The 25458-nt window shown below is 34.2% G+C and overlaps 1 protein-coding gene across 48 annotated transcripts in view; it reads right to left on the reverse strand.

Moving 5' to 3' along the window:
- Positions 1–20769, reverse strand: part of LOC126879534 (mucin-5AC-like) — a 32301-nt gene extending 11532 nt beyond the window's left edge. For 43 of the 48 annotated variants that reach the window (XM_050642674.1, XM_050642666.1, XM_050642643.1 and 40 more), the window contains exon 1: positions 20675–20756. In XM_050642674.1, coding sequence (XP_050498631.1) covers positions 20675–20722 — 48 coding nt within the window. In that variant the 5' untranslated portion in view covers positions 20723–20756. Of the gene's footprint in view, positions 1–20674 lie in introns of all 48 variants that reach the window. The other 5 variants (XM_050642682.1, XM_050642672.1, XM_050642655.1 and 2 more) reach the window with 1 other exon arrangement.
- Between the last annotated feature and the right edge of the window lie 4689 nt (positions 20770–25458).

A 25458-nucleotide genomic window follows, 5' to 3' on the forward strand; every position in this document is an offset into this window, starting at 1 on the left:
TTTACGTCCGATTAAGGTCCAATTTAGGCCCCCTCGGACGTTAGGTGGACGTCCATTGGACATTTGGCAATGTGGCTTTGGACCAAACTAGGACGTCCTGTTAAGGTCCAATTTACGTCCCCTAGGACGTCCGATTAAGGTCCAATTTACGTCCGATTAAAGTCCAATTTACGTCCCCTCGGAACTTAGATGGACGTCTAATGGACGTTCGGTAGCGCGACATTTTGACCAAAATAGGACGTATAAAGGACGTTCCTCGGACGTAAACGGACGTCCTTATAGTCCGTAAAGGACGTCCTATGGACGTCCATTGGACGTCCTTGTGCTATTAGGGTAAAAAGACAGATTCACACCCAAGAAAGTCACTAGAAATATCTTCAGATACATCTTCTTTTTTGGTTGATCATATCGGCCTTTGACGGTAATATTGACTAAAATCTAAAAATAAAGGGAATAACGCAGAAAATGCAAAAATCGCTGATAAAATAAATAAACTAACCTATGAAATGCCAATAGTGTTAAAATTTTATAAATGTCATTATTGTCAAAATTTGATATGAGTAAAATTGCCTGAGGTTGTACCAATTACAAACAAGGTTTACGGCGCGGGAAATTTGAATTACTCCTCTTGGTTTAAAAACAGACTATAGTGAAAAATAAGCTCTTATATGTCAAATTCCAAATCGAATATTTTAACGTGAAATAAAAAAAAATGAAACACTTTTCTGGGAAAACTTATTACAACTTTTTTAAAGTGTTTAAGAAAACGTTTATTTTTATTTTTTTAAAAAGTTTCTAGCAGCAAGAGTAAGCAAGTTACGCTCAAAATACAGTTGTTCCTTATTTTTTGGTTAAAAATATCGTAAAAATCTCCCTCTAATTAACAGCCCAAATGGAATTAATCGTTACCACTTCACAAGTAACTTTATGTATTGTTTGTGTTTGTAAGTTTCATCAGTTCAAAGTGCTTATTTGTGAAAAAATTTGGTTTTAAAGTAAATTTTAAATCTTTAATTTTGAAAAAAAAGACTTTTTTCAAAATAACTTTAAAGTTATTAGTGATACCAAATATCTTAAAGAGTAAAAAATGTAGGTTTTGCTTTTTTAAATATTTGGGATTTTTTGATTTTCTGGAAGACAAAACTTGGTTAAGATATGGCTGTTTAAAATTTGCATATACATACTCGTGACTAGTGATTCGTTCGAGCCCTTTCAACAAAACCCCTTTCAAAAATAAGCATTTTTAACCAATGCAACTTACAGATCATATACAGGGTGTCCCCGAAAATAGTGCGTTTCTTAAAGGTATAGATAAAAAGCACAATGTAGAGCAAAAAATTCTTATAATATTTTCAGCCGTTTAAAACTTTTATAGAACAAAATTTGCCTAGAATTAAAATTAGTCAGTTTATCCACTCCCGGACTTATTTTGAACGTATGTTTTTTCACCCCCAAGAAGGGGTGAAAGTCACATCCAGGACAAGAGAACATATCGGCATAATCTCATTTTTTTCTTTGGCATTTTAGCTACGTGTGTGCCAAATTTCATGTCAATCCAAGCGGTTCTTTAAAATCTGGAGGTTTTGCAATATTTTACCGTGAGTGAATGGAATGATTGCCGTTGTCACTTTTAGATAAGAAGTCATTATCACAATAACATAGTCAGGTTAACTGAATTATATAATTATTGTTTTTATTATTAAATGTGAAAACCTAGAATTATCCATGTCTGTCCGTCAATAAACACAACTCCTCTGTTAGTAGGACAGAAAGAATGACACATAAGGTGTCAAATGAAAGCCTATAACCAAAATATGATATTACATGTGAGAAGTTTGACCTCGGACTGGCGGTTCCAGAGTTGCAACTGAAAGTACTGTTTTAAATTCGTCGAAATAGTACATACTATTATTCAACGCGACTAAGAAAGACCAGAACAAATACATACTTCCGGTTTCATGCCTGTCTGTTCGTCCATGTCTGTCGGTGAACAAAATTCATCCGTCATATCAACTGACAAAAAGTTACACGAAGAGTTCAAATATCGACTGCTGGTTCAACTTCCGGTCACTTTGGGTGAAAAATTAGAACTTACGATGTCCAATTGCTTGTTACAATTTTTTTATAAGTGTTCTACTCTATCTATTCTGACTTTTTCTATAACTTACTTAGATCACATATAATTTAATACAGTTTTGATGTCAGGGGCTTCAAAATTTATGTGGTGAGTTCCGGTATGTGATGAATGAAAAACGACTCCATAAGCAGAAGAAAAAAGTGTTCTTTAAAGTGTTCTCAAGACCTAAGACAATACATCGACTCACAAGAGCGTTGTCACAGTAGCAAAAATTCGAGTTGGGGTTCGAATTACTTTCTCATGCGGCTTAGTCTCCTGACTTGGCCCCCTCCGATTATTAAGTGTTCCCAAATCTGAAGAAATGACTCGTAAATAAAAAAATCAGCTGAGATAATTGAAGAAAAAAATAACTATTTTTCAGAGCTTTTTCAATGATATTTTTCAATGTTGATTCTTTGAGAAAATATAAATAATCCGACTGTTGTTATCTGCATTTCGGTCTTTTGTATTGGTAAAAATCTAAGTAGGAATAAAAGTCGGCTAATTCTTATTTTCTAAACATATAAATTAGTCAAACATGACAATCAGTGCTCATTCCGTCAGTTTTTATTAAGAACATGGTCTATCAAAAAAGTTTTCATAGTAACATAAAGTTACTTAAAGTATCCCCTAAAATGGGACGCCCTAAAACAATTTTGAGTGATCGAGTCAAAGAATTTGCAACAGATGACCTATATCTGTGTGACACAAGACACAATTGCTACACAGTGCAGTTTTCCGTCATTTGCTAAAGCAGCATTACAGAGCATTTGGAGTCCAACGAACAGCGTAGACGCAGAACGATTCTTCAGCACATATAATATTGAAGTGACAGATCGAAGAACAGCTCTTAAAGAGTCGAATGTCGAAATTACAACGATGTTAGCTTTTAATTAATGTTTTCTGTTGTTTTACTCGTAGTTAAAAATAAATGCGAAATTTTGTAATTATAAAAAAAGTAAATGCGAAATTCATGTTTTTGTTTGCGAAAATTCCGTACCCCTAATTATAATTAGTTATAAAATAGCTTCAATGGGGAAAAGCTGTAAGCTTAGACCAAACACCAGTAGGGGGCATCCAATTAATTGAGGAAAAAAATTAAATGTATAACAATATTCACTTCATTTACTGAAAAGGCATTGTCCCGCAAGAATGGTTGAAATCACAATTAATAGCCCTACAAAAAGACAAGCGCTTAAAAGTGATAAGACCATTGAACAATAAGCATGTAAGCTACCTTTTAAACACATTCTCAAAAATTATCCATAACACAAGGATTGTTAGGAAATTATTTAATAGACTTCAGGCAACAAATACTCCTGATCATGTTTAAAAAACGTACGGAATGTACTAAATAAAAAAATATATTTTTATCATTTCAAAATATATACCCTTATACTATAACATAATTGTAACGTTGAATATATAATGCTTTCCTGTGGAGTATACAAAGGATGGTCTTGTTTTTCCCGCACGCTGCCTTGTTTAGTTTTCTTTGTCGTTTAATTCGTTAAATTATATCCTCTTATGTCACGGCTTCAGGAAGCAGTGGATATATGCAGTGAACGGGAGGCCTATGTCGAACAGTGACCGAACGGAGCCTTTTCGCGTTTATCATGTAGAGAAGTCACTTGTCAAAAACTGGACATATGTAATCGTATTCAATTTGTTAAATACTGTCACATAATATGTCATGCACCTCTGTGCGTTAATCCATTTTATTTCTACAATTTTAAGGTGCTATTACATGCCGCCATTTTGATTTGTCTACAGTCGCATTCTGCCCGTTAAATCCCATCGTTTGAGGCGCTGTACGTCACGATTGGATCAATTGTAGCGAAGCTGCATGACTAAGGCCCTTTTAACATGTTGCTGTATTTGATTTTTCTGTGCCATTTTATATTATTTGTCAAATACTATTATTTGAGGTGCTGTACATCACGATTGGACCAATAGGACCGTAGATACAAGACTAAGGCCCTTTTGACATGCTGCTGTATTTGATTTTTCTATGTCATTGTATTCTATTTGACAAATCCAGTTATTTGAGGTGCTGTACTCCACGATTGGACCAATAGGAGCGAAGATACGTAAATAAGGCCCTTTTAGCATGTTGCTGTAATTGATTATTCTGTGCCATTGTATTCTGTTCGTTTAACCCTATCATTTGAGTTGCTGTATGTCACGATTGGACCAATAGGACCGAAGATACATAACAAAGGCCCTTTTGACTTGTTGCTGTATTTGATTTGTTTGTGTCAAATTTGATTCTATTTATGAAGTCCTATTATTTAAGATGCTGTACGTCACGATTGGACTAATAGGACCGAAGATACGCTACTAAGGCCCTTTTGACATGCTGTTGTATTTGACTTTTCTATGTCATTGTATTCTGTTTGTCAAATCCTATCATTTGAGGTGCTATACATCACGATTGGACTAACAGGACCGAAGATACATAACTAAGGCCTTTTTGACATGCTGCTGTGTTTTGATTTTTCTGTGTCATTGTCTTCTATGATGCCTAAGGCATGTCTATGATATGCCTTATTTTCAAACAAAACAAGTAATTGGACTTCGTAAGTCCTAGGTTTTCACCCAAAGTAATCGAAAGTAGAACTGGAAGACGATATTTGAATTTTACGTGTAACTTTGCGTGGATTGATATACGAATTTACTAATTTTGAGTCATTTTTACTAAACTTTGACATTTGTCACCTCATTTGTAATTCTACCCGGTATAATGGCGGAGGAGTTATATTGGCGGTCGTACGAACCGACAGAAAGATTGCCTAGGTCAAATATCTCACCTTTAGTACCATCCTTGGATTATAAGCTTTCATTTGACACCTCATTTGTCATTCTACCTGGTATAATGATCGAGGAGTTATATTCGCGGTCGGACAGACCGACGGACAGACCGCCAAGGTCAAATATCTCACCTTTAGTACCATCCTTGGATTATCAGCTTTCATTTGACACCTTATTTGTCATTCTACCTGGTATAATGACGGAGGAGTTATATTCCCGGTCGTACGGACCGACGGAAGGACAGCCTGGGTCAAATATCTCACCTTTAGTACCATCGTTGGATTATAATCTTTTATTTGACACCTTATTTATCATTCAAGCTGGTATAATAAAGGAGGAGTTATATTCGCGGTCGGAGGGGCCGACGCACAGACCGCCTAAGTCAAATATGTCACCTTTAGTACCATCCTTGGATTATAAGCTTTCATTTGACACCTCATTTGTAATTCTACCTGGTATAATGATCGAGGAGTTATATTCGCGGTCGGACAGACCGCTAAGTTCAAATATCTCACCTTTAGTACCATCCTTGGATTATCAGCTTTCATTTGACACCTCATTTGTCATTCTACCTGGTATAATGACGGAGAAGTTATATTCGCCGTCGTACGGACCGACGGAAAGACAGCGTAGGTCAAATATCTCACCTTTAGTACCATCATTGGATTATAATCTTTTATTTGACACCTCATTTATCATTCAAGCTGGTATAATAATGGAGGAGTTATATTCGCGGTCGGAGGGGCCGACGCACAGACCGCCTAAGTAAAATATGTCACCTTTAGTACCATCTTTGAATTATAAGCTTTCATTTGACACCTCATTTGTCATTCTACCTGGTATAATGATCGAGGAGTTATATTCGCGGTCGCACAGACTGACGGAAAGACAGCCTAGGTCAAATATCTCACCATTAGTACCATCCTTGGATTATAGTCTTTTATTTGACACCTCATTTATCATTCAAGCTGATATAATAATGGAGGAGTTATATTCGCGGTCGGAGGGGCCGACGCACAGACCGCCTAAGTAAAATATGTCACCTTTAGTACCATCCTTGAATTATAAGCTTTCATTTGACACCTCATTTGTCATTCTACCTGGTATAATGACGGAGGAGTTATATTCCCGGTCGTACGGACCGACGGACAGACCGCCTAGGTCAAATATCTCACCTTAAGTACCATCCTTGGATCATAAGCTTTCATCTGACACCTCATTTATCATTCAAGCTGGTATAATGATGGAGGAGTTATATTCGCGGTCGGACAGACCGCCAAGGTCAAATATCTCACCTCTAGTATCATCCTTGGATTATCAGCTTTCATTTGACACCTCATTTGTCATTCTACCTGGTATAATGACAAAGAAGTTATATTCGCGGTCGTACGGACCGAAGGAAAGACAGCCTAGGTCAAATATCTCACCTTTAGTACCATCCTTGGATCATAAGCTTTCATCTGACACCTCATTTATCATTCAAGCTGGTATAATGATGGAGGAATTATATTCGCGGTCGTACGAACCGACGGAAAGACAGCCTAGGTCAAATATCTCACCTTTAGTACCATCCTTGGATTATAAGCTTTCATTTGACACCTCATTTGTCATTCTACCTGGTATAATGATCGAGGACTTATATTCGCGGTCGGACAGACCGACGGACAGACAGCCAAGGTCAAATATCTCACCTTTAGTACCATCCTTGGATTATCAGCTTTCATTTGACACCTCATTTGTCATTCTACCTGGTATAATGACGGAGGAGTTATATTCCCGGTCGTACGGACCGACGGAAGGACAGCTTGGGTCAAATATCTCACCTTTAGTACCATCGTTGGATTATCAGCTTTCATTTGACACCTCATTTGTCATTCTATCTGGTATAATGACGGAGAAGTTATATTCGCGGTCGTACGGACCGACGAAAAGACAGCATAGGTCAAATATCTCACCTTTAGTACCATCCTTGGATTATATTCTTTTATTTGACACCTCATTTATCATTCAAGCTGGTAGTTATATTCGCGGTCGGAGGGGCCGACGCACAGACCGCGTAAGTCAAATATGTCAACTTTAGTACCATCCTTGGATTATAAGCTTTCATTTGACACCTCATTTGTCATTCTACCTGGTATAATGACGGAGGAGTTATATTCGCGGTCGTACGGACCGACGGAAAAACAGCCTAGGTCAAATATCTCACCTTTAGTACCATCCTTGGATTATAAGCTTTCATTTGACACCTCGTTTGTCATTCTACCTGGTATAATGATGGAGGAATTATATTCGCGGTCGGACAGACCGACAAACAGACCGCCAAGGTCAAATATCTCACCTTTAGTACCATCCTTGGATTATAAGCTTTCATTTGACACCTCATTTGTCATTCTACCTGGTATAATGATGGAGGAATTATATTCGCGGTCGGACAGACCGACAAACAGACCGCCAAGGTCAAATATCTCATCTTTAGTACCATCCTTGGATTATCAGCTTTCAGTTGACACCTCATTTGTCATTCTAGCTGGTATGTTGACGGAGGAGTTGTGATTACAGACAGACGGACGGACAGACGGACGTGGATAATACAAAGTTTTCACATTTTTTCAAAATTGGGTGAAAACAACATGATGCCAGAATGATTTGTTGATGAAAATAATATATACATTTTCAAATTGCCTATTTTTCGGTGTGGATAATATTATATTCAACAGTGATGCCAAATTTCTGATGCCAAAATGATTGATAATGAAAGTGGGATATACGTTTTCATGTATATAGCGGCAGCGACAAAACGGTAAAACACTGAACTAAATGTATATAATATTTTCACTGTACCATCATTTTGGACTCAAACATTTTATGGAATAAACTTATGTAACTTAGTAAGGGATAAACAAAGAAAGCTGATATATTAAAGTAACGTCAAGAAATCAAATCTCTAACTACCGAGTTGATTAGACTTCTGGTAACAAGTGCAGAAAAAAAGTTATTAAGGTAGTGTAAAGTGGCATCGATATACAGATGCCACTTTGCAAGACGATGCCAAATCGATGGTAAATGCATAATGTATCGATGCCAAATTGATAGTAGGATGTATATATATATATATAATATATATATATATATATATATATATATATATATATATATTGTTATATTTCTATTTGATATGAAAATTAAAATTTGATAATTATAGACAAATTCAATTTAATATAAAATATTTTCAATTTTCTCAACCACGGGCATATAAATTTAGAACAACCTGTATACAACAAATTGTTATATTTAATTTTAAGAAGTGATTAAATAAGACTCAAGTGAAATCGATAATAGGCCATTATCGTTGTTCGCGGAAGGATCGATCATTAGCCGATGCTAAATAAGACTAAGTGGAAATAGAGAATAGGTCATTAAAATTTGTATATAGTAGAAAGTAATTTTAGAATGGGAATTAACTATTTTCTTTGAAATCCATTAAGCATATTTAGAAAGTTTAAAAATTGGTTTTGAGGAATACTGCGAATGAGAGTTGGTGGTGGAATTTTGATTTGTGAATATGGAAGGGATATTTAGAAAGTAGGGGAATGAATGACAAATAGAGATCAGAATGTTTTGAGCTGTCGAGAAGTGAAGTCGAGTAGTAGACGGTAGTGTACGGAGAGTGAGAAAGCCGGTAGTTCCGTGAGTGTGGAGTATCTATCGTGGAACGAGAAGTAGGCCAGGTCGAGAGTAAAAGAACCTCCTTGAGCCAAGAGTGTCCCGGTAGCTGATAGCAGTTTCGAAAAAGGTAGAACACAGCATCACGACAAAAGCAGGAACGAGAGCTATTCGAGCTAGTTTTTTCAAAGGAGAACATTACTGGAAGCCAGGACGAGGTTTGATCGCAGCCAAGGATAGCAGGAAACGGGTCTTGTGTGAGGACATCTTCAGTTCACCAGGAAAAGGTCAGTCTCATTTGTTTGGACATGAATGTATGGGTTTTTCGTATTAAATTCCACATAAAAAATTGAATAACATAATCAATAATATCAGAAAAGCTTCATCAAAGTTAAATAGAGTTGTTCCTAATAACTCCTAATAATTAAATGTTAATAAAAACTTTCAATTGAAAACCAAAAGGAAATAAGATTCCCATTTGTAAATGTTATGTTTAAGAATAATAAGAAATAGCAAATATTAAGCATTGATTGCCTTTTAAATAAAATAAAAAATATTTTGATTATAATTGTAACCCATATGTGTATTTTTTTTACTCTTTTCTTTTCTATCCCGATTAGGAACCATTAAGAAATATTTGAAGCCACGAAAGTAAGTAATTAATTTATAATTCGCCCTGAGATTGAAAACATATTGATATGTGATCTGGTTAATTAATTAGATTAGTATTAATACATTGATTAAAAGAAGTGACATATAAGAATATCATCTCATATCAATAATCAAGATCACATCAACTGGCGCCCAACGTGGGGCATTGTAAAGTATTTCTAGTGGCAAATTTGAAGGATAGAAAGAGTAAAGCCGGTATTTGAAAATTTATATGCCTGTGGTAAAAAGTGAGATACATTTGATAACATAAAATTTTAAATCTCTTTAGGTACAAATTTTACATAACTGATTTAATATTTTTTTTTACGATATTTACATTTGATATATTTATTGACAATTTATAATATTTGGGTGAGAAAAAGTCGTCTTGGTAACATACTAGTAAAATTTCATATTTGGCGGGGACAGTACTTCTTGAAAACAAATGTCTGTGACAAGAAGCCAAAGCAAGGACAACAAAAAACAAAAAGAACATTCAGACCAAGAAGATATTTTAGACACGACAATCATGGCATCAGAACAGCAAGAATTATCAGGAATAGATAAACTATTACAACTTATGCAACTCCAGTCACAAAAAATGGATGAAGCAAAACGAACAATGGATAAAAATCAGGAAGAAACATAAAAAAAAATGGATGAAACACAACAAAAAATGGATGAAACACAACAAAAATTGGATCAAAAAATGGATGAAACACAACAAAAAATGAAACAAGCAATAGAAGAGAACAACAAGAAAATGGAGGAACGCATAGGAAAGTATGAAAAGGAAGTAAAAGGATGTTTGACAATAATCAAGAACGATATGAGACAACAAGAGACAGAGATTAAAGAAATCAAAAGCAAAATAAAGGAAATAACAAATTGCCAGAAAAAGGAAATAGAAAGTTTGGAAAACAAGTTGCAAAACGCTATTCAAGCAATCAGAGAAGAAATGGAAAGAAAGATTGCGGAAATCAATACGCAACAGAATGTCGGAGAAAGAAGAGAAATGGTTATACATAGCACAGATGACGTGAAGATAAGGTTTGGCGGGGATGTAAGAAGATTACACCCAGTGCCGTTCATAAATAGCCTGAAAAAGAAAATACAGCACATCGGAAATTTCGAAACAGCAAAAGAAACTATCAGAAATCATCTAAAATATGAAGCAAGCCTATGGTTCGATTGCAAAAGAAGAAGAATTTGACAGTTGGCAACAATTTGAACAAAAGTTTTTGAATTATTTCTGGGGAAAAGTCCAACAATTGGAAATTAACAAGGAATTGCAAAATGGGAAATACAATGATAGGATGGGTATATCAGAAAGGACATATGCATTACAAATTTACTATAACGCAAAACATCTACAATATAATTACTCATCGGAACAATTAGTCGAACTGATTGCAAGACATTTCGAAGAAACGCTGGAAGACCATATCACATTGCAAAACTACAAAGACATAGATAGTTTATGCCAATTCCTACAAATAAGAGAATCACGTTTAAGAGAAAGAAAATCAAGAAGGTCGCGAGAAGATTACAGGCTCCGAGAAACACAGGATTACAGAGATAGAAATCAAAATAGGAGGGACTATACAAGACGAGAATTTAATCCCAGAAGGGAAAACGAAAATAGAGACAACGGAAGAGGAAAATATGAACAAAGAAATAGGCAATGGAATGAGGACAGAAATCGAGAATACCAGAATAGAAACACCACACTCGCAAATCAAGAAAACAGAAATAATGGTAGACAAAATGAACAGGGATATCGAGAAAACCGAAACAGATCCGACAGACCAAGAGAAAATAGAAGAGAAGTAAATAATACCCAGACAGATGAATATGACGGAGAGAGACATTATGACGAAAATATAAACTACGATGAGCAACCGGCGTTTTTTCACGACGGCGCTCACTAAAAACCAAAAATCAAACAGGAATCTTTTGTAACCCCAAGGAGTTTATTAAATTGGCAAGAAACAACGAAAAGAAAAATGGAGTTAATTTAAAATTTGTGGATGGATTTATCAACGAGAAACCAATTAAAATTATGATAGACACTGGATCTGAAATAACATTGGTCAACAGAAAACTAATAGAAGAAGTTAACTTAACAAATTTAATTTACAAAATACCTAGGGTAAATTTAGTGGGCGCAAACAAACGGACATTGGCAACTATAAATGAAGGCATACGAGTAATGGTACGACTGGGTAAGAAGATGTATGCACTACAATGTGTAATAATGCCAAACATGTCACATGACATGATAGTAGGAGTTGACGAATTGGCAGAAAAACATGGAGTGATAGATTTTAAAAATAATACGATGAATCTAACAGAAGAAAAAGAAGAAGAACAGAACAAGGAACAGGAGAAACAAAATACGGACGAATCAGGTAAAGAACAAACAGTGGAAATGAATTTGGCAACGAAGCAAGGACAAAGAAGAAAAGGGAGAAAAAGTCAGAAAAAGACAAAAGAAAATGAAACCTGTGGCTCCTCAAAAGAAGAGTTGAGCCCAGAAGAAGAAAAATTGAGAGTATCAAAAGCAAAAGAAAACTGGGATTCCTCAAAAGAAGAGATGAGCTCAGGAGAAGAAGAAATAAAGCTAACAAATGAAAGCGAAAAAGATATGATCGACACAGTGGCATTTGAAGAGGAGGCATATGAAAACGAGGATGCAGAATACACGGTAAAAGTATGTGAAAAATCTGAGGAAAAAGACAGAAGATTGATATGGGAAAAAGGGAAAGACAACATAATAGCCGACACTCTAACACAGGATGAGGACACTGAAAATAAGGAAACAATTACTCTACAGGTGGGACTAATTAAAGTAATACAAGAAGAAGGGGTATAAGACGTAGATTAAAGTAAGGAAATATACAGGAAGTTGGTTTTGCCTCGAGAAAATTTATTTAAAAATGCAGATAAATTTTATCGAATACAAGGCGGGGATTTGTTATATTTCTATTTGATATGAAAATTAAAATTTGATAATTATAGACAAATTCAATTTAATATAAAATATTTTCAATTTTCTCAACCACGGGCATATAAATTTAGAACAACCTGTATACAACAAATTGTTATATTTAATTTTAAGAAGTGATTAAATAAGACTCAAGTGAAATCGATAATAGGCCATTATCGTTGTTCGCGGAAGGATCGATCATTAGCCGATGCTAAATAAGACTAAGTGGAAATAGAGAATAGGTCATTAAAATTTGTATATAGTAGAAAGTAATTTTAGAATGGGAATTAACTATTTTCTTTGAAATCCATTAAGCATATTTAGAAAGTTTAAAAATTGGTTTTGAGGAATACTGCGAATGAGAGTTGGTGGTGGAATTTTGATTTGTGAATATGGAAGGGATATTTAGAAAGTAGGGGAATGAATGACAAATAGAGATCAGAATGTTTTGAGCTGTCGAGAAGTGAAGTCGAGTAGTAGACGGTAGTGTACGGAGAGTGAGAAAGCCGGTAGTTCCGTGAGTGTGGAGTATCTATCGTGGAACGAGAAGTAGGCCAGGTCGAGAGTAAAAGAACCTCCTTGAGCCAAGAGTGTCCCGGTAGCTGATAGCAGTTTCGAAAAAGGTAGAACACAGCATCACGACAAAAGCAGGAACGAGAGCTATTCGAGCTAGTTTTTTCAAAGGAGAACATTACTGGAAGCCAGGACGAGGTTTGATCGCAGCCAAGGATAGCAGGAAACGGGTCTTGTGTGAGGACATTTTCAGTTCACCAGGAAAAGGTCAGTCTCATTTGTTTGGACATGAATGTATGGGTTTTTCGTATTAAATTCCACATAAAAAATTGAATAACATAATCAATAATATCAGAAAAGCTTCATCAAAGTTAAATAGAGTTGTTCCTAATAACTCCTAATAATTAAATGTTAATAAAAACTTTCAATTGAAAACCAAAAGGAAATAAGATTCCCATTTGTAAATGTTATGTTTAAGAATAATAAGAAATAGCAAATATTAAGCATTGATTGCCTTTTAAATAAAATAAAAAATATTTTGATTATAATTGTAACCCATATGTGTATTTTTTTTTACTCTTTTCTTTTCTATCCCGATTAGGAACCATTAAGAAATATTTGAAGCCACGAAAGTAAGTAATTAATTTATAATTCGCCCTGAGATTGAAAACATATTGATATGTGATCTGGTTAATTAATTAGATTAGTATTAATACATTGATTAAAAGAAGTGACATATAAGAATATCATCTCATATCAATAATCAAGATCACATCAATATATATATATATATATATATATATATATATATATATATATATATATATATATGAAATACGTCCACCGACAACAGCCATTTCCTATTTATTAGATTCACTGGCAGTAGGTACAAATTTAAGCTTATAATTTTTCGGAAAGAATAGAACTCATGTTGACTATTTCTAGTTGTATTTTTACAATAAATAAGAATTTGGTAATAGTAGGCCACCAATTATTCAGCTACGTACTAGGGGTAAATAGCATTTAGGCATTTTTGTAAATTATTGTAATTTAAATCTCGAGTAGTTGATAATTAAATTGTTTACTAATTAAAATAAAAGAGGTCGTAGAAAAAGTATAGTATTCTACTCGCATGTAATGGCTATTACTCACTCTGATGAATTACGACACTCGCCTACGGCTCGTGTCGCAAACTTCATCATCGTGAGTAATAGCCATCATTACAGGCTCGTTGAATAATATACTAATACCGTGAAAAATACGCTCAGCTATTTTTGCAATATTATTAACAAATGTTTCGAAATATACACATGAACTATGAATGTTTAGCAAATATTTCATGGAAATATGATTCGATGATTTTTAATTGAAATAAAATTCCATGGAACCTTACCATGTATTTAAAAAGGAATAGGTAGACATCAGTAAAAAAAGCAAATATGTAATATGTGACTGTACGATATAGTTTCTTGAATACATAATATTGTATATGAAAAAGTTATCTCGTTTACCAAAAATATTTATATCTATGTAATATTTTCACCACAAATAAAATACTGCGTTACAGATACTACGATGCTGGGGCCACAGTAACGTCTAATGCCGTTAATTAACGCATTATTTGCCATCTCTGTAATGCAAACAATACGTTAATTAACGGCATTAGACGTTACTGTGGTCCCAGCATAAAAGGAATAAAAATTATCGACAAACATGGACAGAACTAAGGAGAACTGAATGTAATCTAAGTATATAAATTCTGTTAGTTATGTCTGAATAAAGTAGGAAATTGTAATTAAAAATACTAAGAGAATACAAATTATTAACAGTAAGAGAAATTGAGTAACATAGCGAGTTTTCCCGATAAAAAGATCAGGTAAAATTTAAATATTTATTAAGGTAGATAATAATATCTTAATATTTTAAGGAGAAAAAAATTTGAGCTGTATTCCTAGATATCGCAAAAGCATTGATGGCCTGTTAATAAATCTACAGAAAATATTTGAAGTGCAACTCGTGGAAATATTGCAGTCATACCTACACCAGCGAATATTTAGAGTTAAAATGGAAAACGAGTACTCCGATTTAAAGCCAATAAACGCAGGGGTTTCACAAGGTAGCGTTCTTGGACCAATATTATACCTTTTGTATACATCTGACATTCCGGATAGAGAAAACATTCAACTAGCCATATTTGCTGAGGATAGAGCAGTCCTGACTAATGAATTAACATATCTGAAAAAACGGGAAAAATTGGGAAAAAACAGGTTTTTCTCCGTTTTTTCCAGACCATTGTAAAATTTGGAAAAAATGGGAAAATTTGAAAATATTTTTAATTGAGACTTAAGCGTACTTAAACTAAGAGACATTGATGCCTGGTGTCTGCACCAACAGATCTTAAGCTCCAGCTTAGTTAAGCTCTGCTTATAGATCGGACCACCGGAAGTATCACTTACGTTGCACCATAATTTTGGATTCTTACCTTGTTATCAAGTATATCTATTATTATATTATGATATTCCTATTATATTTTATTGTAATTATATTACATTAATTCTTATGATATTCTCGGCTTAAGCCTAAGATCTGTTGGTGCAACCAGGCATAATAATTGTAAGTGTCAAAACCAAAACTTCAAAGGTAGAAAGCACATTATTTAACCAAATTGCTCAGTGGTATATTTTTATCTGAGTCTGAATCTAAATCTTCAGACCAAGCATCTGATTCAGACTCGATCTCCGCTTCACCATCCTGAACGGATAACACAAACAACATGATTTTTGTTAGTCTCTTTTAAAAGTGAATCTGGTCTAGTATCGTAAATCAGTATCTGTTTTTCGTTTATAACCAAATTTAAATCAATAGCAACAACTAATAAATTTTATCCTGTGATAACATATTCTTTTTGCTTGTATATATGAGGCCGTGTAAAGACCAGTTTCCTTCTGAAGAGGCGGAATATGGAGGTCCATTTAAAATTCGGGAGGCAATTGGCATAAGTGACTGCGATGTACATAAACCTTGCTACCATATAACGGGATTAGTACTACATATTTGCACTATCGCATAAAGAATTTCGACTAAAAAATACAGTTTTTGTTCTAAATTATGCTAGATTTGCCACCACCTTCCACACATCTAGATTTAGGCCCAGTCTTTTCACCTCCGAACAAATAGTTATCGGGAAGTTTATCCGGCAGATTACATATGTAAATCTGTTCCCGATAACTAGTTATTCGGAGGTGAAAAGACCGGGCCTTAGTGAACAAGCCATTTCAGAAATGAAGTCTTAGGCTTCCATTAGTTGGTCTTCATTCAATTATTCTTCTTTAAAGCGAGCATCAAGAGGCTGCAAAGTTTATCAGCTTAGAACAAAATTCGTAGCGTTTTTCAACATATATATTTTAGCAAGATTTCGATAAGCTTGTTCTAGCATTCATACGAGTAAGACCTGTGCCAAGTATAATTAAAATCTAGTTTACCTTATCAGTAGTAATCAGTGTATTTGATTTCGATTTAATAGTGTATTTTAAAAAGTGATTTCTGGACAAAATTTGTACGTATTGCTTTCTTTATATTATTAAACCATTATAAATTGTATTTAACTTATAAAAAGTGCATACCAGCGGCTGGTTTCACCAGTTTGCTGGTTCTTGCTGACCATCCAGCATAATGGCTTTGAATGCAATTCTGATACCAGAACTATTTAAAGAAAAAATATAACACGAAGCTATTGTCTGTATCTGCATGACAAGTACAAACATACACAGTAATCCTACAGTTTCTACCTCAACCATGGCCCTTCAAAGTGCTACAAATAATCAAGCTACTACATCAATTTCGTACGTAAACGCTGCAAAATCTTCGCCGAAACCACCATCCCTACCCAAAAAAGAGCAAGCCATAGTCCTTCACGCAGAAGAAAACCTTAAACTTCTAGATTACGTTAAAGCTATTGGTGATGTCATCGGACCAAAAAATATTTCCTTTGCTTCCAGAATCTCAAATAATAGAATCTGCATATATCTAGCCAACCCAAATCTCGTTGATCAACTTCTGAAGTCCCACCCAACTATCCAAATCGGATCCCTAATTTTAAGTATTAGGAAACTTGTCTCCCCGACAAAAAGAATATTAATCTCGAATATCTCTCCTTATATTCCCCACCAACTTGCAGAAAATGCAATCAAGAGTCTTGGTCTTCAAATAGCCTCCCCAGTGTCTTTCCTTAGAGCAGGAATTCCAGGTGATGAATATTCCCACATCCTCAGTTTCCGCCGCCAAGTGTATGTCTTTTCACCCTCTGATAATTTCGAGCTTCACACCTCCTTATTAATTTCATTTGAAGGCAATGATAATAGAATTTTTCTTTCAACGGACAAGATGGAATGTTTCGTATGCAAACAGGCTGGACACGTTGCGTCAAATTGCCCCAATACTTCATCTGACAATGTGCTATCACAAAATTCTACTCTTTCTCATGACCCAACTCCCACTACCGAATCAACGCCACAGCAACAGCATACACAACTTGTGACAGACAATGTGTTATCTCAAAACTCTACTATCTCATATGACCTAACCACCACCACCGAATCTACGCCACAGCAACAGAACACACAACTTTTCTCCCATACTGAATCACATCAAGCTGAAGACGGTGATCCAAACAACATAAATATTCAAAAACCTTCTTCAATTTCTTCTACTCCTCAAACCCTACTGCCAACTTCTGAAGCGAGCAAAATAATTCCCACCGAAGAGAACATTCCCACTAAAAATCCATGTGAAAAAACCTCTGAAGTAATGGATCAACAAGCTTCACTCGGAATCATAGGAGAATCATCCAGTACATCTGTAAAAAGAAGTATTGACGAAACGTTATCCCCTCCCATCGAAAATCTGAATACTAATAATCCAACGTTTGCTCTCCCTCAAACACCACGTCAAACCAACATCCAAAAGCCCAAAAAACCTAAACGCACAGCACCTACTCCTGACGCACTTAAATTTTTCATGAATAAAAATTCCACAACACTCCCATTAAACTATGATCAGCTAATAATGCTAATTGAAAATACCCAAGGTAACAATTCACCTATAGAAATTATCCAGGAATACACAACCGATCTCCCCGGTTTAATAAACCTATTAACCATATCTTACCCATACCTATCAGACAAAACTACGAAACATTCGCTTCACCCGACTTAAAAATAAATTGAATCACTATCTAGGTAAAGATATCACTGACAGTGAATTATCTTCCTCCGATGCCTAATTTTCAACTCTATATTACAGTGGAATATTGATGGACTGTTCCATCGTTTACCCATGCTTCAAATCATCCAATCAGAATACTGTCCAGAAATAATTTGCCTACAAGAAACTAACCTTAGTCTGAACTAGAATAAAATCTTAAATCTGAATCTTAAAATCTTAAATCTGAACTAGAAAGGCTCAAGAAAATTCCAGACGCATTACCTTCATATGGATCCCATCTCATATTGGTATCGATGGAAACGAAGCAGCAGATCAGTGCGCCCGTAAAGTGTCGGAAAGTGTCGAAACAGAGGTAACGGAGTGTCGAAATCTCGCGAGTGACATAAAATCGTACTTTAGAAATCTAATCACGTGTAAATGGAACCAAGAATGGAAATATTCACAGACATCTTTAAGAACAATCAAGGATAATGTTTACCCGCGGCTATCGAGAATACGAGCCCGAAAACTTCAAACTGTTATCACACGTCTGCGTATAGGTCACACAAGATACACGCACTCTCACCTGTTTACAAGAGACGATCCCCCTAAATGTGAAATTTGTGACGAAATAAATAATGTAAAACATTTTTTAATTGACTGTCCACTTTTTGCAAATGAACGAATTAGATTCAATATTCCTAACAACATCAACAAACTTTTAGGCACAGATGGTTACTATGACAATATCGCAAACTATTTAAAATGTATAGGGCTATATTATAGAATCTAAATTACTGGAAGTTATACCTACACTGTATTCTTAATTTAAGATACATACTGTAATTATAGATGATAATATCGATAATTATTTAAAACTCATAGAATTATATTATAGATTGTAAGTTATTGGAACTGTACTCCTACACTGTATTCCCGCTAATCACCTCTTGGTGGATGCGGTAAATTTTCAATAAAAAAAAAAAAAAAAAAAAGATATCGATAAGAGAACTAGTCTGGTTAACTTGTTGGGGAATATTTTTTTAATATTGTGTCTTTTATATACCTACTTAAAGACAAAAGGCACTTCTAATAATATAGATATATCGAATTCTACTAAATTTATCGATTTTGATACGGGATGCAGAATTTGTTTAGTAACAGTATTAGTTTAGTTTAGTATATTGTAACAAATGTCAATTTTTCCGCATTTTTCCATTTTTTCCTGTTTTTTTTCCGGAAAAATACAGTTTTTTTCCTGTACCAAATTTTTCCGGAAATTTTAAATCTCTAGTCGTGACAATATAGGTCTGGATTCCGCATATGAAAAAAAAGTTGATTAATAGCAAGCTGAAAATGTGTTAATACCTTAAGGGTGTCTAGTCGGAAAAACTTTGATATACGGGACAACGAACACGTCACATATATTTTGTCCGACAGAACTTCTAATTGATTTGTTACCCTTTCATTAAACTCTCATGCAAAAATCAGACTGGTGTTTATCACCAACTGGGACTTTTAATGAGTGGAACACGAAGAACTTGTCAAATTACAGGAATTATGACAGGTAATAAACAGCAGTCTGATTTTTGCATGAGAGTTTAATGAAAGGGTAACAAATCAATTGGAAGTTCTGTCGGACAAAATACATGTGACGTTTTCGTGGTCTGACCATTCCAAATTTTTAACCTGTTCCACAATTAAAACTTTCCCTATTCCACTGTTCCCATATATCAAAGTTTGTCCGACTAGATACCCTTAAGCTATTAACAAATTTTCAACTTGCTATTGATCAACTTTTTTTATACGCGGGATCCAGACCTAATAGGAGAAACTATAGAAGATTCTACGGTTAACCTACAAAATACAATTAATGGCATAGAAGGCTGGTCCAAAAAATGGCGAATAAAGTTTAATGGATAGAAATTAGTTGCCTTAAACAACAGCATTTTTCCTAATAAGAAAATGGCGAAATACCTGGAATCTGGACGTCCAGCTCAAATGGAAGGAATATGTTAAAAAGAAAACTGAACAGTTGAAGATAAAGTAGGCACACAAATATGTATTGAGTAATAGGTAGGTACTCTCAACTTTACATCTAGGATAAACGACTGGTTTACAAAAAGATATTGAAATCAGTGTGTACTTATGACTTGCAAATATGGGGCTGTACCTAAAAAAGTAATTATAAAAACTTACAAAAGTTCCAGAACCGAATACTAAGGAATATTGTAGGTGTCCCTTGGTATGTTTGGAATGACGATTTACATAGAGACCTTAAATTCCGTTCGAATTTATTCCAACTGAAATTAAGAAAGTCTCCAGGAGAAAATGAAGAGAGGCTACATAAGCAGTCCAAACATAAAGTACTTCAGCTTCTTGTCATTTAACCCCATATGCGAAGGTTCAACAGGACTAAACCGTTCAAACTTGTGTAATGTGTAAAGTTGTGCAAGGCTTAGTTAGTGTTGTAGATTGCAGCCACAACAAGAACGTGAGCAGATAGTAAAAAGCAGAGTCAGCGTTGCGCTATGTAGCCAAAACAATGAAGTGGGCAGTTCATGTAAAAAAAAGCTAGCATGGACCAGGTGACATCTAGTTTACAAACAATTATAGTTATATTCGGTTAAAGAAAAATTCTGATTCATCTTGTAGATTAGGTGTATTCTTATTGTTTAAAATAAAAAAAATCTTTTACTAAAAATTATACATAGTATAGTGATACTTACAAATGCAAGAATAGTGATCGCTACTTTAAGGTGTACTGCAGCCATCATTCTGAACTCTTATTCAAGACTACGAGCTTGATGAGAAGATGCTTTTCTGAGGTTTAGTTTTGTATTTATACCATATTTTTATCTGGTAGTAATCCTATAATTTCGGAAATTAATCCTTTTTTTTATTAATCCATTTACAATGATCCTATCTAGACTTGCGATTATGAGTCATTCGACAAGTACCACTTAAAATCGATAAAAATAAAGGAAACTAATAATTGTCTAATATTTAAAATCATGTATATCCTGATTAGTCGAGGAAATGAAGCTGGAAAAATGGCAAAACCTCGCAATTTTTTCGTCCAGCATCGATTTGTACAAAAATTTGGGATTAGGCTTATTTCACCCTCTAGTTCATTTTCTATATTGAGCCCAGTGCCGGATTAACCATTAGGCGGACTAGGCGGCCGCCTAGGGCCCGGGCACTTGATGGGGCCCGCATCCCACACAAATGCATTAATTAATATTGAATTATTTAAGTAGTAATTAAAAAAAATTTAAATGTTAAAAAAATCAAATAGGGCTAACTGGGACAAAAAAAGAGAATGGTTAATTTATGATTTTCAATCAAACTCAGTTTTTTGCTTTGTCTTCTGTCAAATATCAGGAAAATACAACCGACTTCAAGACAAAAAAAAGCAGTTATCTTTAAAGGCATTTTTATATTCCATGTTCTAACCATTCCCTCAATTTGGTAATCAATTTTGCAAGCAAATTTTGCTTAGAATCTGGTAATTATTTTGGTATGGTACGGTTTTTTTCAATTTCTACTCACCGATGGGCCTTATAGTCCATTCTTCTTTCTTTAAGTACCGTGCCCAAATTTTTAGGCGTGGGTAGCTTCCATAACAATTTGCTGATATCGTTCTCGATCTTGTGCGGCATGTAACAATTGATCTGCTGATAAGCCAGTCCATTGACGAAGGTTTCGGAGCCATGAATATTTCTTTCGACCAATTCCTCTTTTTCCGTCGATCTTTCCATTGAGTATTAACTGCAGCATCCTGTATCTGCTACCTCTCATTATATGCCCCAGATATTCAAGTTTTCTCTTTTTTATCATCTTCATTAAGTCACCTTCGCCTTGACCTACTCTGTTTAAGACTTCTCTGTTTGAAATGCGTTGAACCCAAGATATTCTGAGCATTCTACGATACGACCACATCTCAAAGGCTTCTAATTTGTTCATCATGTTAACCTTCATGATCCAGGTTTCACATCCATATAGTAATACAGGATACACATAACATTTTAGGAACTTGATTCTTAGTTGTAAATTCAGCTGAGAGTTGCTCAGAATAGATCTAAGTTTCATAAATGCTCCTCTTGCAATTTCTATACGAGTTTTAATTTCTTCATCTGGATTTAGTGTCTCGTTTATCCAACATCCTAGGTATTTAAAATGGTTAACTTTTTTTATTGATTCATCACTGACAATTAGTTGCATAGGGCCGACGTCTTGTTTACTAACCACAAGTAACTTTGTCTTTGTTGCATTTATGTTAAGTCCGTTATTGGAGCATTCTCTAGTGATTCGATCAATGAGGAATTGAAGATCTTCGATATTTTCAGCCATGATCGCGGTGTCGTCTGCATATCTGATGTTGTTAATAGTTTCTCCCCCGATTCGAACTCCACATTGTCCTTCCAAGGCTTCCAAGTCCATTCACTTATGATAAAATATTGCAAAACCTCCCGATTTTAAAGAACCTTTGGATTTGAAACAAGAGCTTGGATTGTGCCAATATGTGTTTTTGCTCTACGGTTGAGTTCACCCCTTCTCGGGGGTGAATACTATCAAAATACGTCCGGAAGTGGATAAGCTGACTAATTCTAAGCAACTTTTGTTCGATAGAGTTTTTTCATCAAGTCAATACATTTCTAGTTATTTGCAAGTGAATATCTTCATTTTTCAGCAAAAAATAACACGTTTTTAGGCGGTTTTTCGCAAATAACTCAAAAAGTTAATATTTTATCGAAAAAATATTCTTTTAAAAAATTGAAAAAATGGTGTATGTGTGCAGTCTGTAGACCCAGTAGAAGCAGAGTTGTAGCTAATGAAAAGTAGGTTCTTATTCGTCAAATTCCAAATCGAATATTTGAACGTGAAATAATAAAAAAATGAAGCACTTTTCATGGAAAATTCTTCATAACTTGTTTAAATGTTTAAAAAGCATTATTGTTGTTTTTTTTTTAATTTATAGCTTAAAAAGTAAGCAAGATTCGCTCAGAATAAAGTTGATCCCATTTTTTGGGTAAAAAAAATGGTGAAAATAACCGCCTAATTACCATCCCAAATGAAATTAATCCCGACCGCTTCACAAGCTACTTTACTTATGTATTGTTTATATGCTCTGTAAGTTTTATCAGTATAAAGTGCTTATTTATAAAAGGGCTGTAGTAGAAAGAGCGTGAACAAGTCACTAATCACGAGTGTATGCAATTTTTTTTATTTGGCTTAATACCTCGACAACTAATGGCCATTGGCATTGTACAGTGGATTTTTCCAACCAGGTACCTAGTGTAATGGGTAGTGTGTGTGTTGAGTAATTGTCTTTTTACTTAGCAAAGTCGTCATTGTTTTTGCAAAGAAACGCTAATTGTATCCGAACGTCTGCGGTCCCTGCGGTGCGTACCGATCCCACAAGGATAGAAACTATTTTCATTTATTAATTTTTAATAAATGAAAAATTCTCTACCCAGGGTATATAAATTTTGAACAGTCATATCTTAACTAATTTTTATCTTCCAAAAAAGCAAAAATCTGAAATATTTAGAAAAACAAAACCTACATTTTTTTACTCTTTAAGATTTTTGGTACCACTAATAATTTATCGTTATTTTAGAAAAAAGACATTTTTTTTCAAACTTTCAAAAAATTTGTTTTACTTTAAATCGCAATGTTTTGAAATATAAGCACTGTGAACCGATAAAACTTACAAATCATAATATACATAATATACTTATAAGTTTTTCAAGATTTCCATAAATTTTTCAAGATTTTTTTGCCAAAAAAAGGAATTAACATTATTTTAAGCTTTACTTGCTTAATTTTGATACTTGAAACTTGTTAAAAAGAACAAAAACAAAAGTTTTTTAACACTTTAAAAAAGTTGTGATGATTTTTCACCGAAAAGTGCTTAATTTTTTTGGATATTCAAGAATCTACTTTTCATTAGCTCCAGTTCTGCTTATACTGGGTCTACATACTTCAGACATACACCATTTTTTTTTTAATTTTGTATACGCTATATTTTTCCTAAGAATATTTTTTCGATAAAATACTTAATTTTTGAGGTATTTGCGAAAAACCATCTCTAAAAACGTGTTTTTTTTGTTGAAAAATGAACATATTCACTCGCAAATAACTGAAAAAGTATTGATTTAGTGAAAAAACTCGGTAGAACAAAAGGTACTTAGAATTAACCAGTTTATCCATTTCCGCACTTATTTTCAATGTATGTTTTTTCACCTCCGAAGGGGTGGCACTCATACCCAGGGCAAAATCACATATCGACACAATATCCCTTCTTTTTTCTTTGGCATATTAGCTATGGACCCTTAATGAGAACTTGTTGCGAAATGAAAAAAAAAAGATGATCTTTTTTACGTTGTAATTTGTTTTTGGAGTAACTACTTCCCAAAACAACATAAATATGTATCTGTAAATTTGTTTTAAGTAAATGGTCGCTATAAGGGGGCCTACTTCTTGTGGCCGCCTAGGGCCCCATGATGCCTTAAACCGTCACTGATTGAGCCGTTGTACGCTTTTGGTTTTTTAAGGGTGAAAACCACCCCTAATTGTAAAAAATTATAAAATAACATTTTAAACTTTAATATTGTCAACATTTGCTTCTTATTAGTTACATAATGATTGTTTTGTGCTTTAAGATATAATATCACAATATTTCAACCCTTAAAACCTCCCTTGTTGGAGCTATATATGAAAAGCTTACTTATCCTAAAAGACTAATTTCGGCTTGCATCAATTTACATAAAAATTTGGGTTAGGATCATCTTACCCTGTACTTCATATTCTATATCATGCTCAAGGGCGTTGATTATTTTTAGGGGTGTAAACTACCCTTATTGTCAAAAATTATATAAAAACATTGTAAAATGTAATATAGGTAAAATTTGGTTTTGACTGGTTAAATAATGATTGTTTTATGCTTAAGAATATAATATCATAATATTTCAACCCTTAAAAACTACTCTTAATAACATTGCAATTTTTATAAGTAGACAATTTAATAGATCTATACAGAAAAAAAGTAGAATTAAAGAATTACAAAAACATTTATTTACACAAAAATACAAATTTACAAATATATAAAAATACACATACAAAGAGTTTTTTAGTCATCCAGTATACGAACCGGCTCTGTGGTATTATATAGGTACATTGAAAAATGTTATATAAGGGGTCTATTCGAATTTTTCGAAAAAGAAAATTAGTTTTATAAACATGGCTCCTTCATTTTTGGCGATAAAAAGTTTTTTCAATTACAGTTTTGTAGGATTTTTGAAGAGTAATGAGACTATGTAAATAAAATTCCGTAAGATCCCTTAATTTTTAATTGAGGTGGGTTTGAAGGGCTCGAATAAGGGAATGTTTGTTCGTAAATAGATGTTTTAAACAGCTATATCTCGCTAACTGTTCATTGTAAAGAAAATATGTGCATAAGTCAATTTAACTATTAAAAAAGCTACAATTTACTACTCTATCATTTTTT

The sequence above is a fragment of the Diabrotica virgifera genome, chromosome 2 (genome assembly GCF_917563875.1).
Source record: "Diabrotica virgifera virgifera chromosome 2, PGI_DIABVI_V3a".
Lineage (NCBI taxonomy): Eukaryota > Metazoa > Arthropoda > Insecta > Coleoptera > Chrysomelidae > Diabrotica > Diabrotica virgifera.